This window comes from Tyto alba, unplaced genomic scaffold, assembly GCF_018691265.1.
Source record: "Tyto alba isolate M040663 unplaced genomic scaffold, T.alba_DEE_v4.0 Super-Scaffold_12, whole genome shotgun sequence".
In the NCBI taxonomy this organism is placed as follows: Eukaryota; Metazoa; Chordata; class Aves; order Strigiformes; family Tytonidae; genus Tyto; species Tyto alba.
Genome location: NW_024881274.1, coordinates 5141237 through 5161619, shown reverse-complemented (window position 1 = coordinate 5161619; position 20383 = coordinate 5141237). Strand labels below are relative to the sequence as shown.

General features: G+C 63.2%; 1 protein-coding gene and 1 long non-coding RNA gene across 4 annotated transcripts; one reads left to right on the top strand and one right to left on the bottom strand.

The window, feature by feature from the left end:
• Nucleotides 1-7249: 7249 nt before the first annotated feature.
• Nucleotides 7250-19590, top strand: SP2 (Sp2 transcription factor). 3 transcript variants are annotated; one of them, XM_042787057.1, is made up of 7 exons: nt 7250-7348; nt 12987-13062; nt 13687-14640; nt 15227-15527; nt 17638-17812; nt 17895-18088; nt 18499-19590. In XM_042787057.1, the coding sequence occupies exons 2-7, from the start codon at nt 13000-13002 to the stop codon at nt 18597-18599; spliced, it is 1788 nt and encodes a 595-aa protein (XP_042642991.1). In that variant the 5' UTR covers nt 7250-7348; nt 12987-12999; the 3' UTR covers nt 18600-19590. The 3 variants fall into 3 exon arrangements, with proteins under 3 accessions (XP_042642991.1, XP_042642990.1, XP_042642992.1); XM_042787056.1 differs by lacking the exon at nt 7250-7348 and adding an exon at nt 7448-7611; XM_042787058.1 differs by lacking the exon at nt 7250-7348 and adding an exon at nt 9511-9619.
• Nucleotides 8606-9631, bottom strand: LOC122152774. Its single transcript, XR_006164811.1, has 2 exons — nt 9534-9631; nt 8606-9364 (listed from the first exon to the last, which is right to left on the bottom strand). It is a non-coding gene; the product is annotated as an uncharacterized LOC122152774 (long non-coding RNA).
• Nucleotides 19591-20383: the final 793 nt, after the last annotated feature.

Sequence of the window (20383 nt, the reverse complement as noted above, 5' to 3'; positions counted from 1 at the left end):
TGGTGGCCCCGGGCTCCCCGGCTGCCTCCCAGGTGCCATATCACGTCTGCCGGCAGCTCTCCGGGGCAGGGAGCAGTTGGCAGATTTTACATGTGCAGCTCCAGGCACCGGCTGGGCCGATCCCCAGCCTGATCCCCATCCCCATCCCGGCCGTGGCACCACAGGGAGCAGGGACCCCAGGGTGGAGACGCTGACCCAGACATCCCCCTGGTCCCCAGCTCCCCCTCGGCAGCCAGGAAGGATGTACCTTTCCCCGTGCACATGTGGCACATCCCACATCCCTTCACTCTGGGGTCTCCTCCCAGTCTCCCCAGTGCTTCAGGGACTGGTGGTGCAGGAGGGAGAAAGATTTGTGGCTGGGGGTCCCAGGTGCCAGCTGCCGTGGCTCCTCTCCCACCAGTTCCCAGTGTAGTCTCTTTCCCTGCCATCCCTGGCTATGGAGGGGTTGTGGGGCAGGAGGATGTAGGACACCGTGTGCCTCCTCTGGGGACAGGGAGGTGGCCCTGAGCAGCTCATGCTGCCAGCGCCAGTCCCCAAGACCCCCCCCCCCCAGCCCCGAGACCCATCCCAAAACACCCTTCCTGGGCTGGGGGGAAGGAGCTGCTGGGCCACGGCCAGGGGCTGTGGGGGGCTGAGAGCCTGCGGCGGGCGGGGGCAGTGGCACAGGGCTGTGGGGACAATGGGGACTGTGGGGACCGGGGGGCCAGGGGCTCCTGGACCCACCTCGAGCAGAACCGGAGCCCCAGCTGGGACCACACGTGGGGAGGAAATCGCACCAATGCTGGAGGATTCCGGGGGGGGGCATCTCCTCGCCACCGAGCGTCTGAAACCCCAAGCCATGCCTTGAAATTACAACTAATTACAGAGCCCATTTGCATAAATTACAAGGCGAGAGGCAAATGCCTCCAATCCTTCCTGAGTGCTCAGGCAGCAGGAGCCGCTCCAGCCACTCGGAGGGGGGGGACCGAGGGGCAGCGGAGGGGGGCTCCTGGGTCATGCACAGACCCTGGGCAGGGGCAGGAGAGGTCAGTGCTCCCCGAAACTGTAGCTGGGACCCCAGGGTGTGGGTGGGCATGAGGCAACAACCTCCTCCCACACCCCTAGCCCCCCTTCCCACTGCTGTCCCCAGAGCTGGGCACAGCCTGGCCCTGCTGGAGGGGGGGGACACACACACACATGGTCTTCGCTGTGCCCCGATGGGTGACGGGGCGGGGGATGAGAAGGGCTGGCGTGGGGCACGGGCAATGGCGGGCTGAAGGGGGGGGGGCACAACCATACAGCACATGGGGGTGGGGGACACCCCTGTCCCCACAGGGAAATAGGGGTGGGGGGGCATGGAGGGATGGATGGAGGAGAGGTGCCTCCTGGTCCCCCTGGGACCAGTGGGATGGAGGGACAGAGGAAGAGGGGTGTCCCCCCACGCCCCAGGAGGATGTTGGGGGGACACACACACACACACAGCCAAGGCCCCTCCCGACCCGGGGGCAGAGCACTTCAAACGGCTCCTGGCTCGGGGGAACGGACGGCAATTTCCTCCGCTGCCATAAAACAAATTGGTGTCTGTGGGGGGAGCGGGGCCAGCTCACTGGGAGTGTGCGTGCCTGAGTGTGCACGCGTGTGCATGCGTGTGCACGCGTGTGCATGCGTGTGCACGCCCCTTCTGTGTGTGTGTGTGTGTGTGTAAGTGTGCGCAGGGGGTATCACGTCCACGCGTGTGCCCACATGTGGCAGGGGCTGTGCGAGCCCCCCCCACCTGCCGGGTCCCTGCGTGTGTGCACGTCCGTCTGCGTGTGCACCCGCTGCCTGCATGCACCCACCCACCCACGCATGTGGGTGCTGAGCTCCGCGGAGGCTGGGTGCCCGGGAGCAAGGTGCCCGAGATGGGCGGGGGGAGGATTCCCTGGGGGGGGGGTGGGGGGGTCTGCAGTGGGTGCCACGGGGCTGCGCCGTCTGGGTCGCCCCAGCCCCGGGGGGAACCCCAGGGGTGCCCGCAGGGCCCCAGACGGAGAGAACTGAAGCGCCTGGATCCTCCCCCGAGGTTTTGGGGGTGCTGCCCCCGGCCCTGCACGCAGACAGCCCTTGGGGGGGGGTGACTCTGGGATGATGCTGAACCCCCTGCGGGGTGCTGGCGGGAGCCGTGGGGGACCCTGAGCCTGCCAGGGCTGGCACAGTGGGGACAATGCCACGTGGGTCTGGGACTGGGGGGGGGGGGGGGGTGTCACCCTGGGTGCTCCCAGTCCCATGGGGGTGTCACATCCCCGTCCACCTTTTGCTGAGCAAACCTGGCGCCCGGTATGGGGCCCCTCAGCCCAGACTGAGACCTGGTGGAACCTCCGTCACCCCCAGCGCAGGGTCCCAGATCCCCACGCCCACACCTGGAGAGCACAGCCGGGCCGGGGGGGGGGTGGGGGTGGGGGAGGAACGGGGTCTTGTCCCGGTCCCCAAGCTGTGCCATCACGGGGACCAGGGTGCAGCCCCGTGCCAGCCACCGCTGCGTCCCCGGGGGCACGGCTGTCGGCACGGGGCTGTCTGCCCGGTCCCCGGGGACAAGCCGAAGGCAGGGCACCCGCCTGCCTGGCAGAGATATCTCCCGGGATTATCGCGACAGGCTTCCCCTGCCCGCGGTGCGTTGCCAGGTCGCGGCATGCCCCGAGGGAGCGTTTCTCACAGGGAACAGAAATTACTGTCGGGACTCGACCTCTGCGACGTGGCGACGGAGCTGACGGCTCGGTGTAGTTTTAAATGAGGGCTTTAATTAGCCTGGTGTAATCTCCCTGCCTATCTGTGCCCGACTGGCCCGGCTGTCAGTCACGGCGTGGGGAAACCTGCCTGGCACGGGCGGTGGGGAGCGCCTGGCACCGTGTACCGGGGATGGGGACGTGTGGATGCACCGGGGACAGGGACACTGGGCTGCACTGGGGATGGGACACACAGTGGCGTTGGGGACGGGGACACGTGGCCACACTAGAGATGGGGAGCTGTGGCTGCCGTGGGGGACAGAGTCCACCCAGTTGTGCCACCCCACCTCCCCCCCCACACCCCCCGCAGGGCTGTGCAGGGACCCCCTCAGGGTTTTGGGCTGATGGGGGACACCCGGACATCCACCAGCCCCGTGGGACCCTGCGCCAGCCTGTCCCTGTCCCCAGTGGCCCCATGGGGCTTGGGGGAGCTGGGGGCCAGTGTGGGAACAGCTCTGCTCCCAGTGGGACCGAGGGGCAGGCACCATCCCCCCTCGCTCGCCGTGCCCCAGGAAGAGCCTCCGCAAAAACCCCGTTCTAATTCTCTGAAGAAACCATCCTGGAATGGTTAACGACCTCGGCCGGGCACGGGGATGGGGACGGGGATGGGGACGGGCTGGCAGCTGAGGAGGCGCCTTAATTGCCATAATTGAGCGTGGGCTTGGGCACGCTTCCTGCGCCGGGGCGCATCCAGCTGGCACAGGGCGTGGGGTGGGTGTCAGGGGGCTTGGGGACAGGGACTGTGGCCATGGGGACCGTGGGGATGGCGTGCCCTCGCCCCATGTCACAGCTCTGGGTCCCCTGGGTCCTCTTGGTGCAGCCTGGCTCCGCAGGGATTCCTGCCTCACTGCATGGGCCTGTGTCCCCATGTCCCCACACACCCCTGTGTCCCCATGTCCCCACGCCCCTGTGTCCCCACGGCCCTGTGTCCCCGTGTCCCATATCCCCATGTCCCCGTCCCAGCCTTGCTGTGCCAACCTGGGCGTCCCTGTCCCCTGCCCCTATGTGGACACCTGCGCCTCTGCCCCAACCTCACTGCATGGACCTCTGTCCCCATGTCCTTCCGTCCCTATATCCCTTTGTCCCCATGTCCCTTTGTCCCCACGTCCCTTTGTCCCCATGTCCCCATCCCAGCCATGCTGTGCCAACCCAAGTCCCCATCCCCTGCCTCGCTGCACAGACCCTTGTCCCCGTGTCCCCGTCCCAGCCTCGCTCTGCCAACCTGTGTCCCCCTCCCCTGTCTCGCTGCACAAGCCCATGTCCCCGTCCCCACCCCGCTGCTCGGAGGTGGCACAGTCGGAGCCGTGGTGACGGCCCTTTCCCAGGGACGATGACAGCGATCGTGCCCGCGCTCGCGTCCGCGCCGGGCTCGCAGCCGAGAGCCGGCGTCACTGCCCGCCTGGGGAAACTGAGGCAGGGAGCGGCAGGCTGGGACTTGCCCTGGCAGCCGGGGCGGGAGCGCCGGGAGCGGAGCCGAGGCCGCCCGGGCACCCGGCCAGGCGGTGGCCCTTGGGCACCGGCTGCCTCTTGCCAACCACCCCGGGGTCCCTCCGCGGGGCCGGACCCCCGCTCCCCTCCCTCACCCCGCCATGGTTGGGGTGCAGCCTGTTCCGCGCCGAGCCCGCGGGGACCCCTGCACTCAGGGTCCCCTCCTCAGAGGGTGGCCGGCGCTGGATGGGGACCCCAGAGTGTCCGTCCCCCTGCAGCGCTGGGCTGTAGGGTCCCGCTCCTGGGGTGCGGGGTCAGAAATGGGGTGCGGGGTTAAGCAGCACGGCGCGGCGTAGCCACGTCCCTACATGTGCGTGTCCCCGTGGCCCCCCCTCCCCCAGCCCCACTCCCTTTGGGAGCCTCGTCCGTGGCCGCGGTGGCTCCTGCAGCGTTAACGAGCTTGGCCAGAGTCAGGTCCCCGGGGGCGGCTGTGGGTGGCCCCCACCCAAGGGGACCCCGCCAGGCACCCAGCCCCAACCCTCCCCTTCCACCTGCCCAACTGGGGGCCAGGTCCCCGCTCGCCTTCACCCCACGGCCACCGGCTGCTCTGTCCATCCGAACGCGGCACCCCGAGACGTGCCGCCGGGACCCCCGCGCGTGGCTGGGGGGGTTGGAGAAGGAGAAATGGGGGGGGGGGGGGGGACACCAGGGGCCGAGGTGGGGGTCGGAGGCGCCGGTGCCAGGCAGTGAGTAAGCAGGAGCATGAGGAGGGGAGGTAATTAAAAGGGAGGCACTCGCCACAGCAAGTTCCCACAAATGAAGGCCCCGGGGCCATAGACACTGCACAACAAAGCACCGAGCAATTATTTGGCTCCAGTGGGAGGTGCTGGTCCCGTGGGGGCTGGAGCCAGCTGGGCACCCCGGGGCCCTGGCAGGCCTGGCATGGGGGGGGTCGGGGGGGGGAGCAGGAGACACTGGGGACCCCTCGGCTGCGCTGGGGTGGGTGGTCGTGGAGCTGGGAGGGGGGGAGGAGCTTGGGGTGGGGGGTGTCACAGTTGGCCGGGCATCCCCTCTGCACCCCGGATCCCTCCAAGCAGCCTGACATCTCCACCCCCAGCACCCCGACCCCCTCAGAGCACCCCGACCCCCTCTAAGCACCCTGACCCCTGGAGAAAGATGGGGCACCCTGACCCCCTCTGAGCACCCTGACCCCCTCTAAGCACCCTGATCCCTAGAGAAAGATGGGGCGCCCCGACCCCCTCTGGGCACCCTGATCTCCAGAGAAAGATGGGGCACCCTGACCCCCTCGGAGCACCCTGACCCCTGGAGAAAGATGGGGCACCCTGACCCCCTTGAAGCACCCTGACCCCTGGAGAAAGATGGGGCACCCTGACCCCCTCTGAGCACCCTGACCCCCTCTGAGCACCCTGATCTCCGGAGAAAGATGGGGCACCCTGACCCCCTCGGAGCACCCTGACCCCTGGAGAAAGATGGGGCACCCTGACCCCCTCGGAGCACCCTGATCCCCGGAGAAAGATGGGGCACCCTGACCCCCTCTGAGCACCCTGACCCCCTCTGAGCACCCTGATCTCCGGAGAAAGATGGGGCACCCTGACCCCCTCGGAGCACCCTGACCCCTGGAGAAAGATGGGGCGCCCCGACCCCCTCGGAGCACCCTGACCCCCGGAGAAAGATGGGGCACCCTGACCCCCTCGGAGCACCCTGATCCCCGGAGAAAGATGGGGCACCCTGACCCCCTCTGGGCACCCTGATCCCCGGAGAAAGATGGGGCACCCTGACCCCCTCGGAGCACCCTGACCCCTGGAGAAAGATGGGGCACCCTGACCCCCTCTGGGCACCCTGATCCCCGGAGAAAGATGGGGCACCCTGACCCCCTCGGAGCACCCTGATCCCTGGAGAAAGATGGGGCGCCCCGACCCCCTCGGAGCACCCTGACCCCTGGAGAAAGATGGGGCACCCTGACCCACTCTGAGCACCCTGATCCCCGGAGAAAGATGGGGCACCCTGACCCACTCTGAGCACCCTGATCCCCGGAGAAAGATGGGGTGCCCCAACCCCTCTGGGCACCCTGATCCCCGGAGAAAGACGGGGCACCCCGACTCCCTCTGGGCACCCCCAAACCCTTCCAGGTACCTCAACCCCTGCAGGGAGACAGGGCACCCCAACCCCCCCGGGTACCCCCCAACCCCTGGGGGAGGTGGGGTCCTTCAGGGGTAAGCGGGGCTGGGTGGGTGCCACCGGACTTGAGGTACGCCCCCCCCCCCCCCCCCCGATGTTCACCCCCACTGGCGGCCCCCCACGCCCCGCGGTGGGTGGGGGTGTCTGGGGTTTTCCCCCCGCCGCCTGTGTTGGGGAGCCCCGAGGGGACGGTGATGGGCGCCAGCACAGCCCGCGGGGCGAGGGCTCTCTCCATTGCCTCAGTTTCCCCATTTGTGGCGGGGGGGGGGGGGGTGGGTCTCGGTCCTGCTCCCCCCGGATTGGGGAGGAGGGGGACACACACAGCACCAGCGACACCCCCGGCCCCCCCCAGGGGCACCCAGCGGCTTACGGCGGGGGTCGCCCCCCCCCCCCCCCCGAGCATCCCCGGGACCCCGCGGCCGACACCAAGCTTCAACGCTTCGGACCCCCTCCAAGGGGCGTAGCCAATCAAAAGCGGAGCTGGGGGCTGCCTCGCGTCTCCCAATTGCCTTCTCTGCGTGTCAATCAAGGCGGCTGCGACCAACCGAGAGGCGGGTTTCGGGTGACTCCCGCCCACGAGGAAGTCCGCCTACTCCGCCTCGGAGGCTTGTCAATCAATCAGTGGACGCTGACAGGCTGAGCTTGCTCCCATTAGTCAGCCGCGCTGTCAATCAAAGCTCTACCCTCCCATTGGGCCTCCGCTTCCGTCTGTCACCTCAGAGATCCGCACCCATTGGCGAAGCTGCCACTCCATCACGGGTCCTATTGCTCGACGGAGCTGCCTATCAAGCGGCAAGCCGCGGCGGATTGGCTAACGGTGAAGCAGCTCGCCGTCCGTTGGCCAGAGCGCCAGCAAACCCGGTGGGGATTGGTCTAAAAGCCACCGAGGGGGCGGATCACCTAGGGCGGTGCCCGGGCGGCCCCGGAGGAGGAAGATGGCGCCGTGAAGGGAGTCGGAGCCGCCGCCGCCACCTCTCCGGCCGGTTTGTGCGGGCCCGCGGCGGAGCGGGTGGGGGGGGGGGGGGAGCGGGCAGGGAGCAGCGGCCGTAGCGCCGGGCCCGGAAGGGGCGTGCGGCCTTCCCGGCCCGCCCTCCCCGATGAGCCGGGCGGGCGGCGCTTCCGGGGCCGGGGCCCGGTCGGGGGCGGGTTCGCCATCTCGGCCCGCCTCCCCGGGGACCGCCGCCGCCGCCGGGCGGGGCGGCCCCGCGGCCCGAGGGGGGCTGGGCCGTGGTCGGGGGGTGCCCCGGTACGTGGTAGTGTGGGTCCGGGGGTCCCTTTCCCCGCGCCGCACCCCCCCCGCCCGGGGCCGCCCGGTTCAGCGGCGAGTGGAGGGGGGGGGGGGGGGGGGGGGGGGGGCTGCCCGGGCTGCTGCGGGGGTCCTTGGGGATGGGGGTGTCCGTGCTGGGGTGCCTGGGCCGCAGGAGCCCCACGCGGGGTGGGGGTGCGCGGAGGGGGGGCTGCGTGGGAATCCGCTCCATCTTTGGAGGGGAGGGATGGACGGGGCCGGAGGTTGCTGCTGGGGGGGGGGGGGGTGGGCGGGCGGGGCTGTAGGGGGAAGGGCGTTTCATCCCTGTCCCGTTCTGGCCCCTTGGATGTGGAGAGGGATTTGGGGTCGTTCCCCTCGGGCACCGGCCGGTACAGGGGGGGGAGGGCTGCGGGGCAGAGCTGGAGGAGCAGCCTCGGGGATGGGGGTGTCATCCTGGGGTTGGGGGAGCAGCCTCGGGGCTGAGGGCCCAGCCTTAAGGCTGGGGGAGCCGTCCCGGGGCTGGGGGTGCAGCCTCAGGGCCGGGGGAGCAGCAGGGAGATGAGGACTGAAGCAGTTATCCCTGGGGCTGTGCAGTGCAACAGGCTCTCGGCCGCCCGGGGAGGCTGCGGGTCGACGCCGCTGGAAGTTCGCACCGGGGGCCTGTTGTTGCTCTGGGGGGAGCTGCCGCTCAAGGGTGCCCCACCATCCGCTCGCTCCCAAAACCTTCCTCGGATGTGCAGAGCGAGGAGCTGCTCCCTCCTCCCCGAGGCCGGCCCTCCCGCAGCGTGCCCGTGCGTCCTTGCCAGCACGGCCCTCCCGGCTCGCTTTATTTTAGCTGCTTCTCCTCTTACTCTTCCTTAAACGCAGCCAAAGCGCCGGGGGAAGTTCCCCCCAGCATCAAGGAAAGAGAAAACAAACTGATGTTGGCAAGTGGCTGTAACGCCTGCGCTGTCACAGGCGTGGCAGAGTCAGGCCAGGAGTTAAAACAACAACAACAGAAATCCTGGCCAGTTTATTCTAAGCCATTGCTTGATTTCCTGCTGTTAATATGTAAATACACAGGTGTTTGAGATCCTTTGTGCCCAACTTTGAATACTTGCTTATGGCCATGACAAACAAATGGGGCTGCTACCATCGGCGTGTTGTTTTTCCCCTATGACCGTGCTTGGCTTCATAATCCTGAGCAGTTTCCGCAGTTGCTGAGGTCTTCCATGGATTTTAGGGGACTCTGATTCACCTTCATGCTCAAGGTGCTAATTAAAACCGCTGTAACGCAGATCAGGTGTGTTAATCGGCTTAAATTGAGTGCTGAAAGTTAGGATCATGTTCACCCCCCTGTTCCCCCCCCCCCCCCCCCAAAGATCCATCAGGCAGCTGGGGAAGGGCATTTTGGGGAGCAGAGGCTCCGCTGCAACTGGAATAACCTGGACTGGTGGCTTGTGCTCTGTCTGTATGTTGATGTGGTATTTCCTCTCTCAGGGCGGGGCTGTGAGAAGGTAACAAGGATATTGCGGTGATAGGGCTTGAAATCGTGATCTAAGATATACCAAACTTTTCCAGACCCCCCGAAAGGGAATTTTGTAGCTGTGTAGAAGTGCCTGCGCTGCTCGAGCTGCAGGATGAGTGTTGGTTGTGAGGACTGACAGGTGCCTTCTCATCAGTGCTGGCCTCTGTCCCGGGCTCTTCTGCCGAGCTGGAAGCCATAGATCCTGCAGAGGACTGTCTGGCAGCTCCCTGAGGAGATGGTCTTGTCCTGGTTAGGAAGGAAAAAAAAAAAACAAACAAAAAAACCAAACAAAACAAAACACCCCGCAACATCTCTCCCCTTTATATCTCTTGTAGAATGTTGAAGATAATGGCACAGTTTCCAAAGTAAATAAATTCTTGTGAGAAGCGAAGGAGCCACCTCTGAGCAAACCTACCAATCGTGCTGGTGTGAGCGGTCCAGCTGGCAGCTAGCAGGCGTTTCCTCCGGCTGGACATGGGGTCTCATGGGCTGGCGCGGTTGGTAAGTTTTCTCTTCCTCCAGCTCCATCGCTCGAGTCCTGTGGATTTTTTTTTTTTTTTTTTTCCCCCCCGGTCTGTGTGCTGTGAGCTCACGGCGAGCTCCGTGAGCTCCTCGGAGCGCTGTCAGGCAGACCTCAGGTTATGTGGACAGTTGGCTGGGACGCGAGGCGCTTGGTTCGTGTGGCCCAGGGCAGGAACGAGTCCTGGTTGTGCTCGTTTGAGGAACGTAATGCGATGGTTTCATGGCACACATCGGTGAGAGGGTGCTGGAGGGGAGCTCCTGCCTCTCGGGAGGGTCTGTAGCCCTCAGGGCAGATCCAGAAACGTTCCCCACAGGCAGTGACTGTCCCAGTTCTGTCCTGGGCAAACACACGAAGAGTGAAGCCATGTCCTTTGGTACCCGCTTGGTTTCACCGCGCTTTGAGGAGGTTTACACCGCGTTACACCCTCAGGATGTGAAACTGTCGCTGCTGGACTCGGACGTGAGTTGTACAAGTGAGAAACTCGCGGAGGGATTACACCGCAACTACAGCAACACAAGGCTTCTCCCCCAGTCATTATCCTTATTTATTTGTTCAGGCTAATGGGATCTCTCTTGGTATGTGTCTCTCTTTCTGGCCAGCTCAGCATTGCTCTTATTTGTAGTCAGGGCTGTTAATCCTCAGCAATGCCCTAATTCTGCTGAAAGGGAGGGTGCAGCCATTGAACTCGGGCAGCCATACAAGCTCCCGGCTTGCTGGGAAGAAAGCGTCCTTTTATCGCAGGCCAGCTCGCTGGGTGCGAGCATCTGATGCTTTCGTCTCTGGGAGGCTGCCACAGCAAGTGGCTTCAAGGGAAAGGATGCCCTTTGCTAAGGAACGGGGCGAGTAATTTCCATGCGATGCCATTCCAGGCGCCTGGGACTCTGACCTGACTCTTCCCGGGGATTTATGCTCTCGGTCGCAGCAGGGCTGTGAAAGAGCCTCCGCGGAGCCTCGGGAGGAGCCGTGGAGCCTGTGCCGGCGAGGGGGCGAGCTGCCTGCCTTTGGGAAGCGGGCTCCTTGGTGACTTGGCCCGGGGCCCAATCGCTTGGTTTCTCAGTGGGTTTTTGTTTGGCGAAAGGCTTCGCGTTCCCAGGGAGGAGATGTCTGTCTCGGTCCGTGCCGCGCGGGACGGCCGAGGGTTGCAGGGCGAGCCGAGAGCCTTCACCTCTGGTTTTACACAAGCATTGGCTGCATCTCAGTTACCTGGAGGCCTTTTCTCCCGGCCTTAAGCTGTATTAAGATGTGACGACCGGCCCTTGCATTGGGCAGCCAGTGCATCCGCCTTCTGCGCCATCCCTGCTAGCTGACAATTTCAAAACAAAAGAACCCCCTTATTTTCCCAATGCAGATGTGCCTTTTGCCCCAAGGCTCCTGCAGCCACGTCCTGGCAGCGGATGCTGCTTCAAGCAAGGTCAAGTTTGCCCTTTCTGAGGTTGAGTGCTGGCCCTGTCACCCTCGGCCAGCCTGTGCTGATGTCTCTTGCCTCTGTTGCAAGCGATGCTGCCCAGCCTTTGTCGTGCTGCGCTGCGGAACACGGCATTTGTTCCCTTTGAACCAAACCCCACACCTAGTTTTCCCCACCCTTGTAGTCCCTCGTCCTACCCTGGATCTCCCGCAGCTCCCTGGGCAGGAGTACGAGGTTGTTAAACAGCAACTCTGCGGTTGCCTGATCTTCACTTCGCCCGAGACCAGCGCTCTGTCGCAGTCCTGGGACACGATTCTTGCCCGATCTCTGTAAGCAGCAAAAAGCTACTCGCTGTGCTTACACAACAGTTAATTTTTGGCTGGTACGATGTGTTATAAGCCATCTGGGACTTCATATCTTCATTGTGCTATGCATCCTCTGCCAACGCTTCCCGTTGCTCCTGCCATCCAAGCATCTCTAGAAATGCCACAGCGCTGGCTTCCCGTCGGCTTGCCTGCACCAGGGCTGCGTCTCGGAGATGACCCGAGTAAATCCCTAGCATCCCTATTCCTCCGACAGCTGTAATTCCCCATCTGAAGTCAGGACGTTGTCAGCAGCAGTAGTAAAGAGCATTCAAGCTCAGACAAGTTCTCCCTGGCACCTTATCCAGGCAAATATTATCAAGCTATTGAGCCATACAGCAACTGCTGGATGGGGGTGACTGGGGAATTTGCCAAAGGAAATGTTGAGGGTGAAATATCTTGCTAGTCCAGAACAAAAGATTTAGCAAATTGTGAGGATTTAGGAGTTTCTTTCCTTGGCTTTGCTATCTTAAAGCTTTAAAAAGAAACTGCTGTAGCTGCCCCGGTGGCAAGGGGAGCCTCAGTGTTATCGGTCTGTGGCGTTCGGGGCAGCAGAAGTGTCAGAGTCCTGAGGAGAGCGTCAAGAGAGGAAGGCAGCAAAGCCGCGGGGGTGGTGAGTTGTCCTGGAGTTGTCAGAGTCCCGGAGTTGTCAGCCTCCCAAGGAGAGCGTCGAGAGAGGAAGGCAGCAAAGCTGCGGGGGCAGTGAATCGTCCCCGTCCTCCCCGCTGCCCCTCGGGGTGGCCCTGCCTGGTCCCACGCTCCCGCCGTGCCATCGCAGGAGCCGCGGCCGCTCGGCCTGAGCCCTCCCTGCCGCAGCTCCTCCGCTGTAACTTCACCCCTCGCCTCTCCCCGGCCCCGCAGATCCCATTTATTTAACTCCCATAGGCTCCGTGGCACTGGCTCCTGTGGGCACCTCCTCTCCCTGTGCTGCCAGCTGCCGCTCTCTCCTCCCCGCTCACCGATGGCTTTTCTCAGCCTCGCAGGGTCCCGCTGCCAGCCAGCACCAGCAGCTTTTTTTTATTCCCTGAAATGACCTTTTAATTACATAACTTACAAACACTCGGCACTGACAGCATACCAAAATAATTGAAACAATATTTTTCCAGCCTTCAGAAATACGATTACGTACTAGAACTGTGTTCTGTTTGATTCTCAAAGTTAGAAAAACAAGCAGCAGGGAGATGGAGCGGGCTGGGAGCCGGGAAGCCATCGGCTTGCTGGACATGTTTGCCTTTGCTTTGCAGCGGGGGCTCGGCAGGGCAGCGATGGTCTCTGTCAGCCCAGGGGGGCTGCAGGTCAAGGCTGTGAGGGCTGCGGTCGGTTGCTCACCACAACTGGCATCTCCCGTTGGTGGCAAACAAAGGAAAGTGCAGGGAGAAGGCGTTGAGGTGGTGAGATTTCTGTAATTCCCCCCTCTGCTGAAGGCGTGTGGGTGAGATGTGACATCGTGGGGCGATGCAGGGGGACACCGGGAGAGGCCCTTGGGCATCAGGGCTTTTGGCTGGGCGCCTTGAGGAGCTGCCACCTCGGCTCTTGCTGCTGGTCTTACTCTTCCATCTCTCTGCTTCCTCCTCGCAGATCAAGAGGCAGCATGGCTGCGACTGCTGCCGTCAGCCCCAGTGAATACCTGCAGCCGGCTGCCTCCACTGCCCAGGTGAGTACGGGGATCACTGCTGAGATTCCAGCTCCCCACTGGGGCGGAGGGAAAGTTCTGGGGTGCAGGACAGCAAACTCTGCATCGTTGAACCCCTCCTGCCTCCGCTGTAGCCAGGGTTGGCGCGTCAGGGCGAGGGCTGGGCGCAGGACAGGCTGGGGAGCCGCGCTCTGGACTCGTTCCCAGCCCCGACGCCAACTCTACTGGAGTGTTATTTCTCCTCCCCGTGGTGTGTTTTCCTTAAGGACCTCTTGGGTCGTGTTAGCAGCTGATATCACAAGGTGGTCTCGGAATTAAAGCTGCCTATGGCACTCCAGGGTGTGTGTAATGGGTGTAAATACCAGCAGGGCTCGTCGGGTATTTGCAGCTTTATAGAGGTTGTAAGAACATAGGCACACGATTAAAAGGCACTCACCATCCTGATGGCTAGAAGTAGTGTGAGGAGGGTTAGCTAAAGGCACACGTGGTATGGGTAATTAAGCAGTTCCTTTAATAAGGGGTGTCTCATTGGCATGGACAGGATTGCTTTCGATAGCGTGTACCTTTCCCTTCGCTGACCTGATCTCCAGGTGTCTGGTACAAGCCTCTGTCTCTAACTTACCCGTCTCCTTCCCGGCTCCCCAGGACTCCCAGCCATCTCCTCTGGCCCTCCTCGCAGCGACATGTAGCAAAATCGGTCCCCCCGCCGTGGAAGCCGCCGTGACTCCTCCTGCCCCTCCTCAGCCAACGCCTCGCAAACTCGTCCCCATCAAACCTGCTCCGCTCCCTCTGGGCTCCGGGAAGAACAGCTTTGGGATCCTGTCGTCGAAAGGGAACCTCTTCCAGATCCAGGGCTCTCAGGTCGGCACCTCCTACCCCGGGGGACAGCTGGTTTTTGCCATTCAGAACCCAACTGTCATCAACAAGGGGACCCGCTCGTCCTCCAACATCCAGTACCAGGCGGTGCCCCAGATCCAGGCCGCGGGGGGACAGACCATCCAAGTCCAGCCCAACCTCACCAACCAGATCCAGATTATTCCGGGCACGAACCAAGCCATCATCACCCCTTCCTCTTCCTCTCACAAGCCTGTGCCCATCAAACCGGCACCGGCGCAAAAGGGTGGAGCTTCACCAGTGCAGGGCACGAGCGGCGTGGTCAAGCTAGCGGGCGGCAGCAACGTGACGCTGACGCTGCCCGTGAACAACCTGGTGAACGCGGCTGAGCCGGGCGGGCAGGCTCAGATCCTCGCCGAGAGCCCCTCGAAACCCAGCAAAAAGACTCGAAAGAAAGCCCTGTCGCCCGCCCAGCCCGCCGCCGTGGCCGTGGCCGAGCAAGTGGAGACGGTGTTGATAGAAACCACGGCGGAGAACATCATCCAAGCGGGGAACAACCTGCTGATCGTGCAGAGCCCGGGCTCCGGCCAGCCGGCTGTGGTGCAGCAGGTACAGGTGGTGCAGCCCAAGCAGGAGGCGCAGGTGGTGCAGATCCCGCAGCAGGCCCTGCGCGTGGTCCAGGCCGCCTCCGCCACGCTCCCCACCGTCCCCCAAAAATCCTCCCCCAACTTCCAGATCCAGACGACGGAATCCGCTCCTACCCAGGTACCACCTCCCGTCTCCTCCGGCAAGGTCCCTCTGCCCTGTTCCTCCTCTGAGCCCTCGCTCAGGCTTTAAAAGCCGAAGGGTTTTGTGAGCCACCAAACATCTTGGCATCCGGTTTAGGCATCGCTTGTGTGGATTCTCTGATGTCTAAGAAGGGTTGGGAGCACAGCCGTTCCCTCCGCAGGGCTTTATTAAGTCTCTCTCGCTGGCCACCTCCTTTTGCAGGACCTGTAGAAGCTCAGTGTCCTTGAAACCTCTGCTGTGCCACCAGCCTGGGCTGGGATGCGCCAGCCTGCTGAGAAGCTCTGGGGAGGCAGAGGGAGGGTGGGGGGAAGTGGGGCTCACGGCCTGTAGGACTATGTCTTCAGTGTTGCTTTGGGAAACCAGGCTGCAAGGCCAAAGCAGCCCTTTGCTGCTGTGCAAGGCCAGGACCTTTCTTCAGGAGGCCCACAAAGGGTCTTTGGCTGCTCAGGCAACTTCTCCAGCTCTTTGGTTCATCGCAGGCCCAGATTCCTGGGCTGTGCAGGGTCTGGGGTGGAGCGGGGTGACAGTGGCCGCTCTCCTTCCTCTTCTCTCCTCCCCTCAGGTCTACTTCAAAACGCCGTCGGGTGAGCTGCAGACAGTGCTGCTCCAGGAAGCCCCAGCCATGACGGTGGCTCCGTCTGGGACCTCTTGCAGCAGCCCCGTGTCCCGCAGCTCCGGCGCGGCGGGCGGCGGCAAGAAACCAGCCGCGCGTAAGGAACGCACTCTGCCAAAGATCGCTCCCGCCGGAGGCATCATCAGCTTGAACGCGGCTCAGCTGGCGGCCGCGGCGCAGGCCATGCAGACCATCAACATCAACGGCGTGCAAGTCCAGGGCGTCCCTGTCACCATCACCAACACCGGAGGTGGGCCGCGCCCTGCGACGGGGCGGGAGGGACGGCGGGACATGGGCAGCCCCCCCACCCCCCGACCCACAGGACAGAAAGCCACCCCCACCCCTCCCAGCCAGCCAGCGCGCTTTGCAGCTGGGATATTGCAGCTTTGTAAACGGATCCCTCGTACCCTGAGGCTGAATGTTGCTGACTGTTAAATGTCATCAGCTTCTCGAGCTCCCCGTCGTTCCAGGAGGCCCCGAGTGTTTCGTAGGGTGTCTCTTTGGTGGTTCTGCTGGGTGTTTCCAAGCCCGTCTGGGGAAGCTGTGTCAGGGAGGGCGGTTAGCGGAGGCAGCCGAGCTGCAGGGCATGTCTGAGCGCAGGGACTGATCCTGCCTGGAGAGCCCACACTAGCTCCAGTTTGCTCCCGAGCTCTGCGCTGGGGCAAGGCTGAGCTGTGCCCAGGCCCTTGGTGTCTTTTTTTTTTTTTTTTTTTCTGGAAAGCTGGGACCCAGCCAGGCAGAGGGACGCGGCGCACCGGGGTTTTCCCTCCTCCAGCCCCTGGCCCACATAGCACTGCCAGGGCTGGGACATCTCTCCCCAAACCCGCTGGCTGCTGGTTTGAGCTTCCAGTAGCCCAACTGGGCGAGGTGCGTTCACACGCGCAAGCTCTGCGCCCCTCCAAGCTCTGTAGTGAGGGGATTACTGTTCCCTGAGAGCGATCCCAGCCCCTCACCACCCCGGGACAAGTGTTTTCCTTAAGCCAAAAATAGCCAGAGGTGGCCGTGGAGCGGTCCGTGTGCCGCGGACAGCCCCGGTGCCCGTCTGCCCCCGCACCGCCGGCTCGTCTCCCCGCTGCCAGGAGAGACACGTCCCAGCAGCCGCTCTGCCCGGCAAACCTTCCCCAGCCCAGTCCCCGTGGCTTGGGCTGCCACGAGGGAGCCAAGGGAAGGAAACTGTGTCTGAGGGAGGTTTTATCTGCTTTCTGATCCAGAAAGACCTGCTGCCGTGCGGTGGTTTCTCTCTCAGCAAGAACCGGGCAGGAGTCCCCGGCTCGGTTTTGCAGTTGGAAGCTGTTCTTTCTTGCTTGACTAAACGATGTCAGCATAAAACCCGGGCCAGCGTGGTTTCGTGCTCCGCAGCGGGCCGCCGTCCTCGCTGGGGTTGCTTTTAAGGGGGGGTTTTTAATTGCTGCTTCGCATGTAAATCCGGGGCCAGCCGTGAGCGTCGGGGAGGTGCCACAGGCAGATGTTGGCTGCCGCCCGCAATGCGCCGCGAGGCTGGCGGGGGCCTCGCCGCAGCCCCCGGCTGCGAAAGGGACCGGTAGGACCTGCTGGCTGCTGCCTGTGAATGCAACGAATCGGGTCGGGTCTCAGCCCCAGTTCGGCGAGGACGTGCCCACCTCCTGAGTGGCTGCGTGGCCCCGACCCTCGGCTTCGCGCTTTCCCTTCCCGTGGATGCGGTGGCGGCACCTTTGCACCGCCTGCACCCCCCAATCCCATCCTCCCTCTCTGTAGCTACCCCCTTCTTCGCTCCGCCGTCAGATCCCATTCCTCCTCCTCCTCCCCCCGCTGCCCCCAGAGCAGCGATCCCGCTTGCTGACGCTGACCCCATCTTCTTCTTTCCAGCCCCCGTCACGGCTGCCGGGTGCTGTGCGAGGCCCAGGCTGCCGCCTCCGTGAGCGCCCGAGCGTGGAGCGGCCCTTAGGGTCCGGGGTAAGTCCCGTTTTTTTGATCAATATATTGCACGTTTTTTCAAAGTTTCTTTTTCGTTTCCTCTTTGGTCATTTCCCCACCCCGAAGGGTCAAACCAAAAACTTTGAAAAACCGCACAGTATATTCAGAAAAAAGGGACTTACCAGCCCCGCTTGGGGACTAGCGCGTGGTGGGGAAGGGGCTGGGGGGGGGGCCGTGGCAGTGCTGCATGCAGGGCTGGGGCCGTCGAGACCCGGGGTGTCCCGTCCCACACACGGGGGGGGGTCTTCCCTCCGGCCAGCTGCCTCCGGAGGGTTTCGGCAGGACCCACGGGAGGAGCATGGACGGACGCGTTGGGCACTGGTGTGTGGGCGCAAGCGTGGCCCCCCCCCCCCCCAGCTTCTGGGAGCGGAAGGGCAGAGCCTGACTCCCCCCTTTTTCCTCCCCAGGCCAGCAGCAACTGACTGTGCAGAACATGTCCGGCAACAACCTGACCATCAGCGGCCTGAGCCCGACCCAGATCCAGCTCCAGATGGAGCAAGCGCTGTCCGGAGAGATTCAGCCCGGGGAGAAGAGGCGGCGGATGGCGTGTACCTGCCCCAACTGCAAGGACGGGGAGAAGAGGTGAGCACGGAGAGGGGAGAGGAGCAGCTCGGTGGGAACCCAGCACCCTGCTCCAAGGCTAACCGTGGCTTTTCCTCGCCAGGCCGGGGGACCCGGGGAAAAAGAAGCACATCTGCCACATCCCCGAGTGCGGCAGGACCTTCCGCAAGACCTCGCTGCTGCGCGCTCACGTGCGCTTGCACACGGGCGAGCGCCCTTTCGTCTGCAACTGGGTCTTCTGCGGGAAGCGCTTCACACGCAGCGACGAGCTGCAGCGGCACGCTCGCACGCACACAGGTCTGCGGCCCCGCGGGGTTACGGGGCACATATCCCCCCCCACCCCCAAAACCTCCCTCCCAGGGCAGCCCCCAAAGCTTTGGCCCAGCCCATGCGGGATCCTGAGCCTTGCAAGAGCCGGGGGGATGTGCTGAGCTGAGGACTGGGATGATCTTGGGCCACCACAAGTTGCCTTTGGGGTTTGACTGAGTTGCTGGGAGGGACTGGAGAACTTGGGGGCGGTGGGGGGCGTCTCTGCTGCCTTTGGGCTCTCCAGATGATGGTGGTGCCGTGGGAAGGGGCTGTGGTGGGGGTGTCACTGCCACCCCGGGGTGTCCCCACTGTCCTGACCGTGGCCGGTTTAGGGGATCACGGGGAGAAAAGCAGATCGGTGCCGGCTGCCACCCCCTGATCCTGCTCTTCCCCCACAGGCGACAAGAGATTCGAGTGCGCGCAGTGCCAGAAACGCTTCATGCGGAGTGACCACCTGACGAAGCACTATAAAACCCACCTGGTCACCAAGAACTTGTAGGGCCGGGACCTGCCCCACGGCTCCCTGACCACGGCCGGACCCTGCGAGGGCACCAGCCCGTGACGCCGCAGCACTCCAGCGGCCCCCCCACCCCCAAAACCCCGCCACCCCCCCCGAGGAGAGGACCCCACGGGGACGTCCTCCTGCCCTTCCTCCCACGCTGCCTGGGCTCCCCCTCCCCGCAGAAGAAAACCCTTTCTGAAGGGGGGCGAGGGGCCGATCCTGTGGATCCCCAGGGGATGGTGGCCCGGTGGTGGCCCAGCAAAATGTCCCACGGCCACGCAGGAGCCGGGCACGGAGGGGACAGGACGCTTCGGTGCGGGCGGGCCAGGAGAGGCTCCACAGCACATTCCTACTTTATATTTAAAGTCTATAAATAGCTATAAATATCTATATAACCCCCTTTGGAAGGTCCCTTTTTTTCTATGGAGATCGTTGCCTTACGCTCCCCGCTCCCAATTACGAACACTGTGTATTGTGAGTGCTTTTTTAAATTCTTATTTAATTTCTCTGTAAGATGCTGCCCATCTTCTTGCCTCCCTTTCTCCTAACGTTTCTTTTCCAATACTGAAGAGTTATTGTTTTGGGGTTTTGGTTTTGGTTTTTTTTTTTTTTATCAGAAAGTGATCATTTCTCTCTCCCTACTTTTCTGTTTCCAAGTAACGTGGCGTTTCCTTTTGAATTTTGGGACTTCAGCCCCTTTTTCTCCCCTGTGTGCTGCCCGCCATCCCTACTGTGTATAGTGTACATTGTATCATAGATTATATTGCTTTTGTGTTTACCACATGTTTAAAAAAAAAAACATGGCTTGTTATTTTTGAGCTTTTAAATTAAACAAATCCACTTTATTTTTTAGTTGTAACTGCCCGAGGTTGTTTTCTGGATTACGTGACAGATCTGTTATACTTTATTAACTGTAACTGGTTGGCTGGTGTGGAGCCAGCCGGGAGCTTTCCTTGCTAAATAAATTTAGTCACCAGAGGCAAATCCAGTGCAGCGTGTGCCGCCGAGGGTCCTTTCTCTCCCGAGCTGGCACGGTGGGAGCCGTGGTGCTGACCGGGCACCGCTGCCACCGGGGCTGTGGCCGCACCGGGACGTGCAGCAAGACAAGGAATCCCAAATATTGCTGGAAAACGAACTTATTTACAGGAAAACGGTCCTGGATGCGTGGGGCTGCTGCTGTGTGCAGCCCACTGTCCCCGGCGTGTCCCTCCCTGTCCCCTCACCTCGGAGGGGTCCGGGCTCATCCCCCCCCCCCCACCGCGGCGTGGCCGGAGTGTCGTGGCCATCCCGTGGGTCTCTGCTCGCTCCACCTTCACCCCCATGTTCTTGTCGGGCCGCCCTTGCTGCTTGAAGTTGCAGCCTCGCCTCTTGGCGACCCACTCTGTGGGGTGGAGGGGGACCCGACACCCCACACCCCCCCCCCGTCTGTGAGTGGCACCGCGAGGGGACAGGGGACCTCGTCCCACCCCACCCCTTACCTGGGGGGGCGTTGGCCGTGGGCAGGCGGAGGGGCTGCTCCACGGTGGGGGTGGTGTGGGCGATGTGTTGCCCCGTGGCCAGCTGGGCCGGTGTCTCCTGCCAGGGGGGACCAAAGGAGCTTTCGTGGGACCCCAGATCCCTCGTGGGACCCCAGATCCCTGGTGGGACCCCGGGCGCATCGGTGGGATTCCCCAGTGCTTTGGTGGGACCCCGGGTCCCAAGTGGGATCCCAGAAGTTTTGGTGGGAGCCCAGGTCCCTGGTGTCACCCTCAGACCCTGGTGAGACCCCATATTCCCAGTGG

What these genes read in the sequence shown, in the direction of transcription:
- SP2 (XM_042787056.1), top strand. Translation starts at nt 7,463, where the DNA reads ATGAGCCGGGCGGGCGGCGCTTCCGGGGCCGGGGCCCGGTCGGGGGCG. An exon ending in CGTGGTCGGGGGGTGCCCCG is followed by an intron (nt 7,612 to 12,986) that starts GTACGTGGTAGT and finishes TCCTCCTCGCAG; the next exon opens with ATCAAGAGGCAGCATGGCTG. An exon ending in CGGAATCCGCTCCTACCCAG is followed by an intron (nt 14,641 to 15,226) that starts GTACCACCTCCC and finishes TCCTCCCCTCAG; the next exon opens with GTCTACTTCAAAACGCCGTC.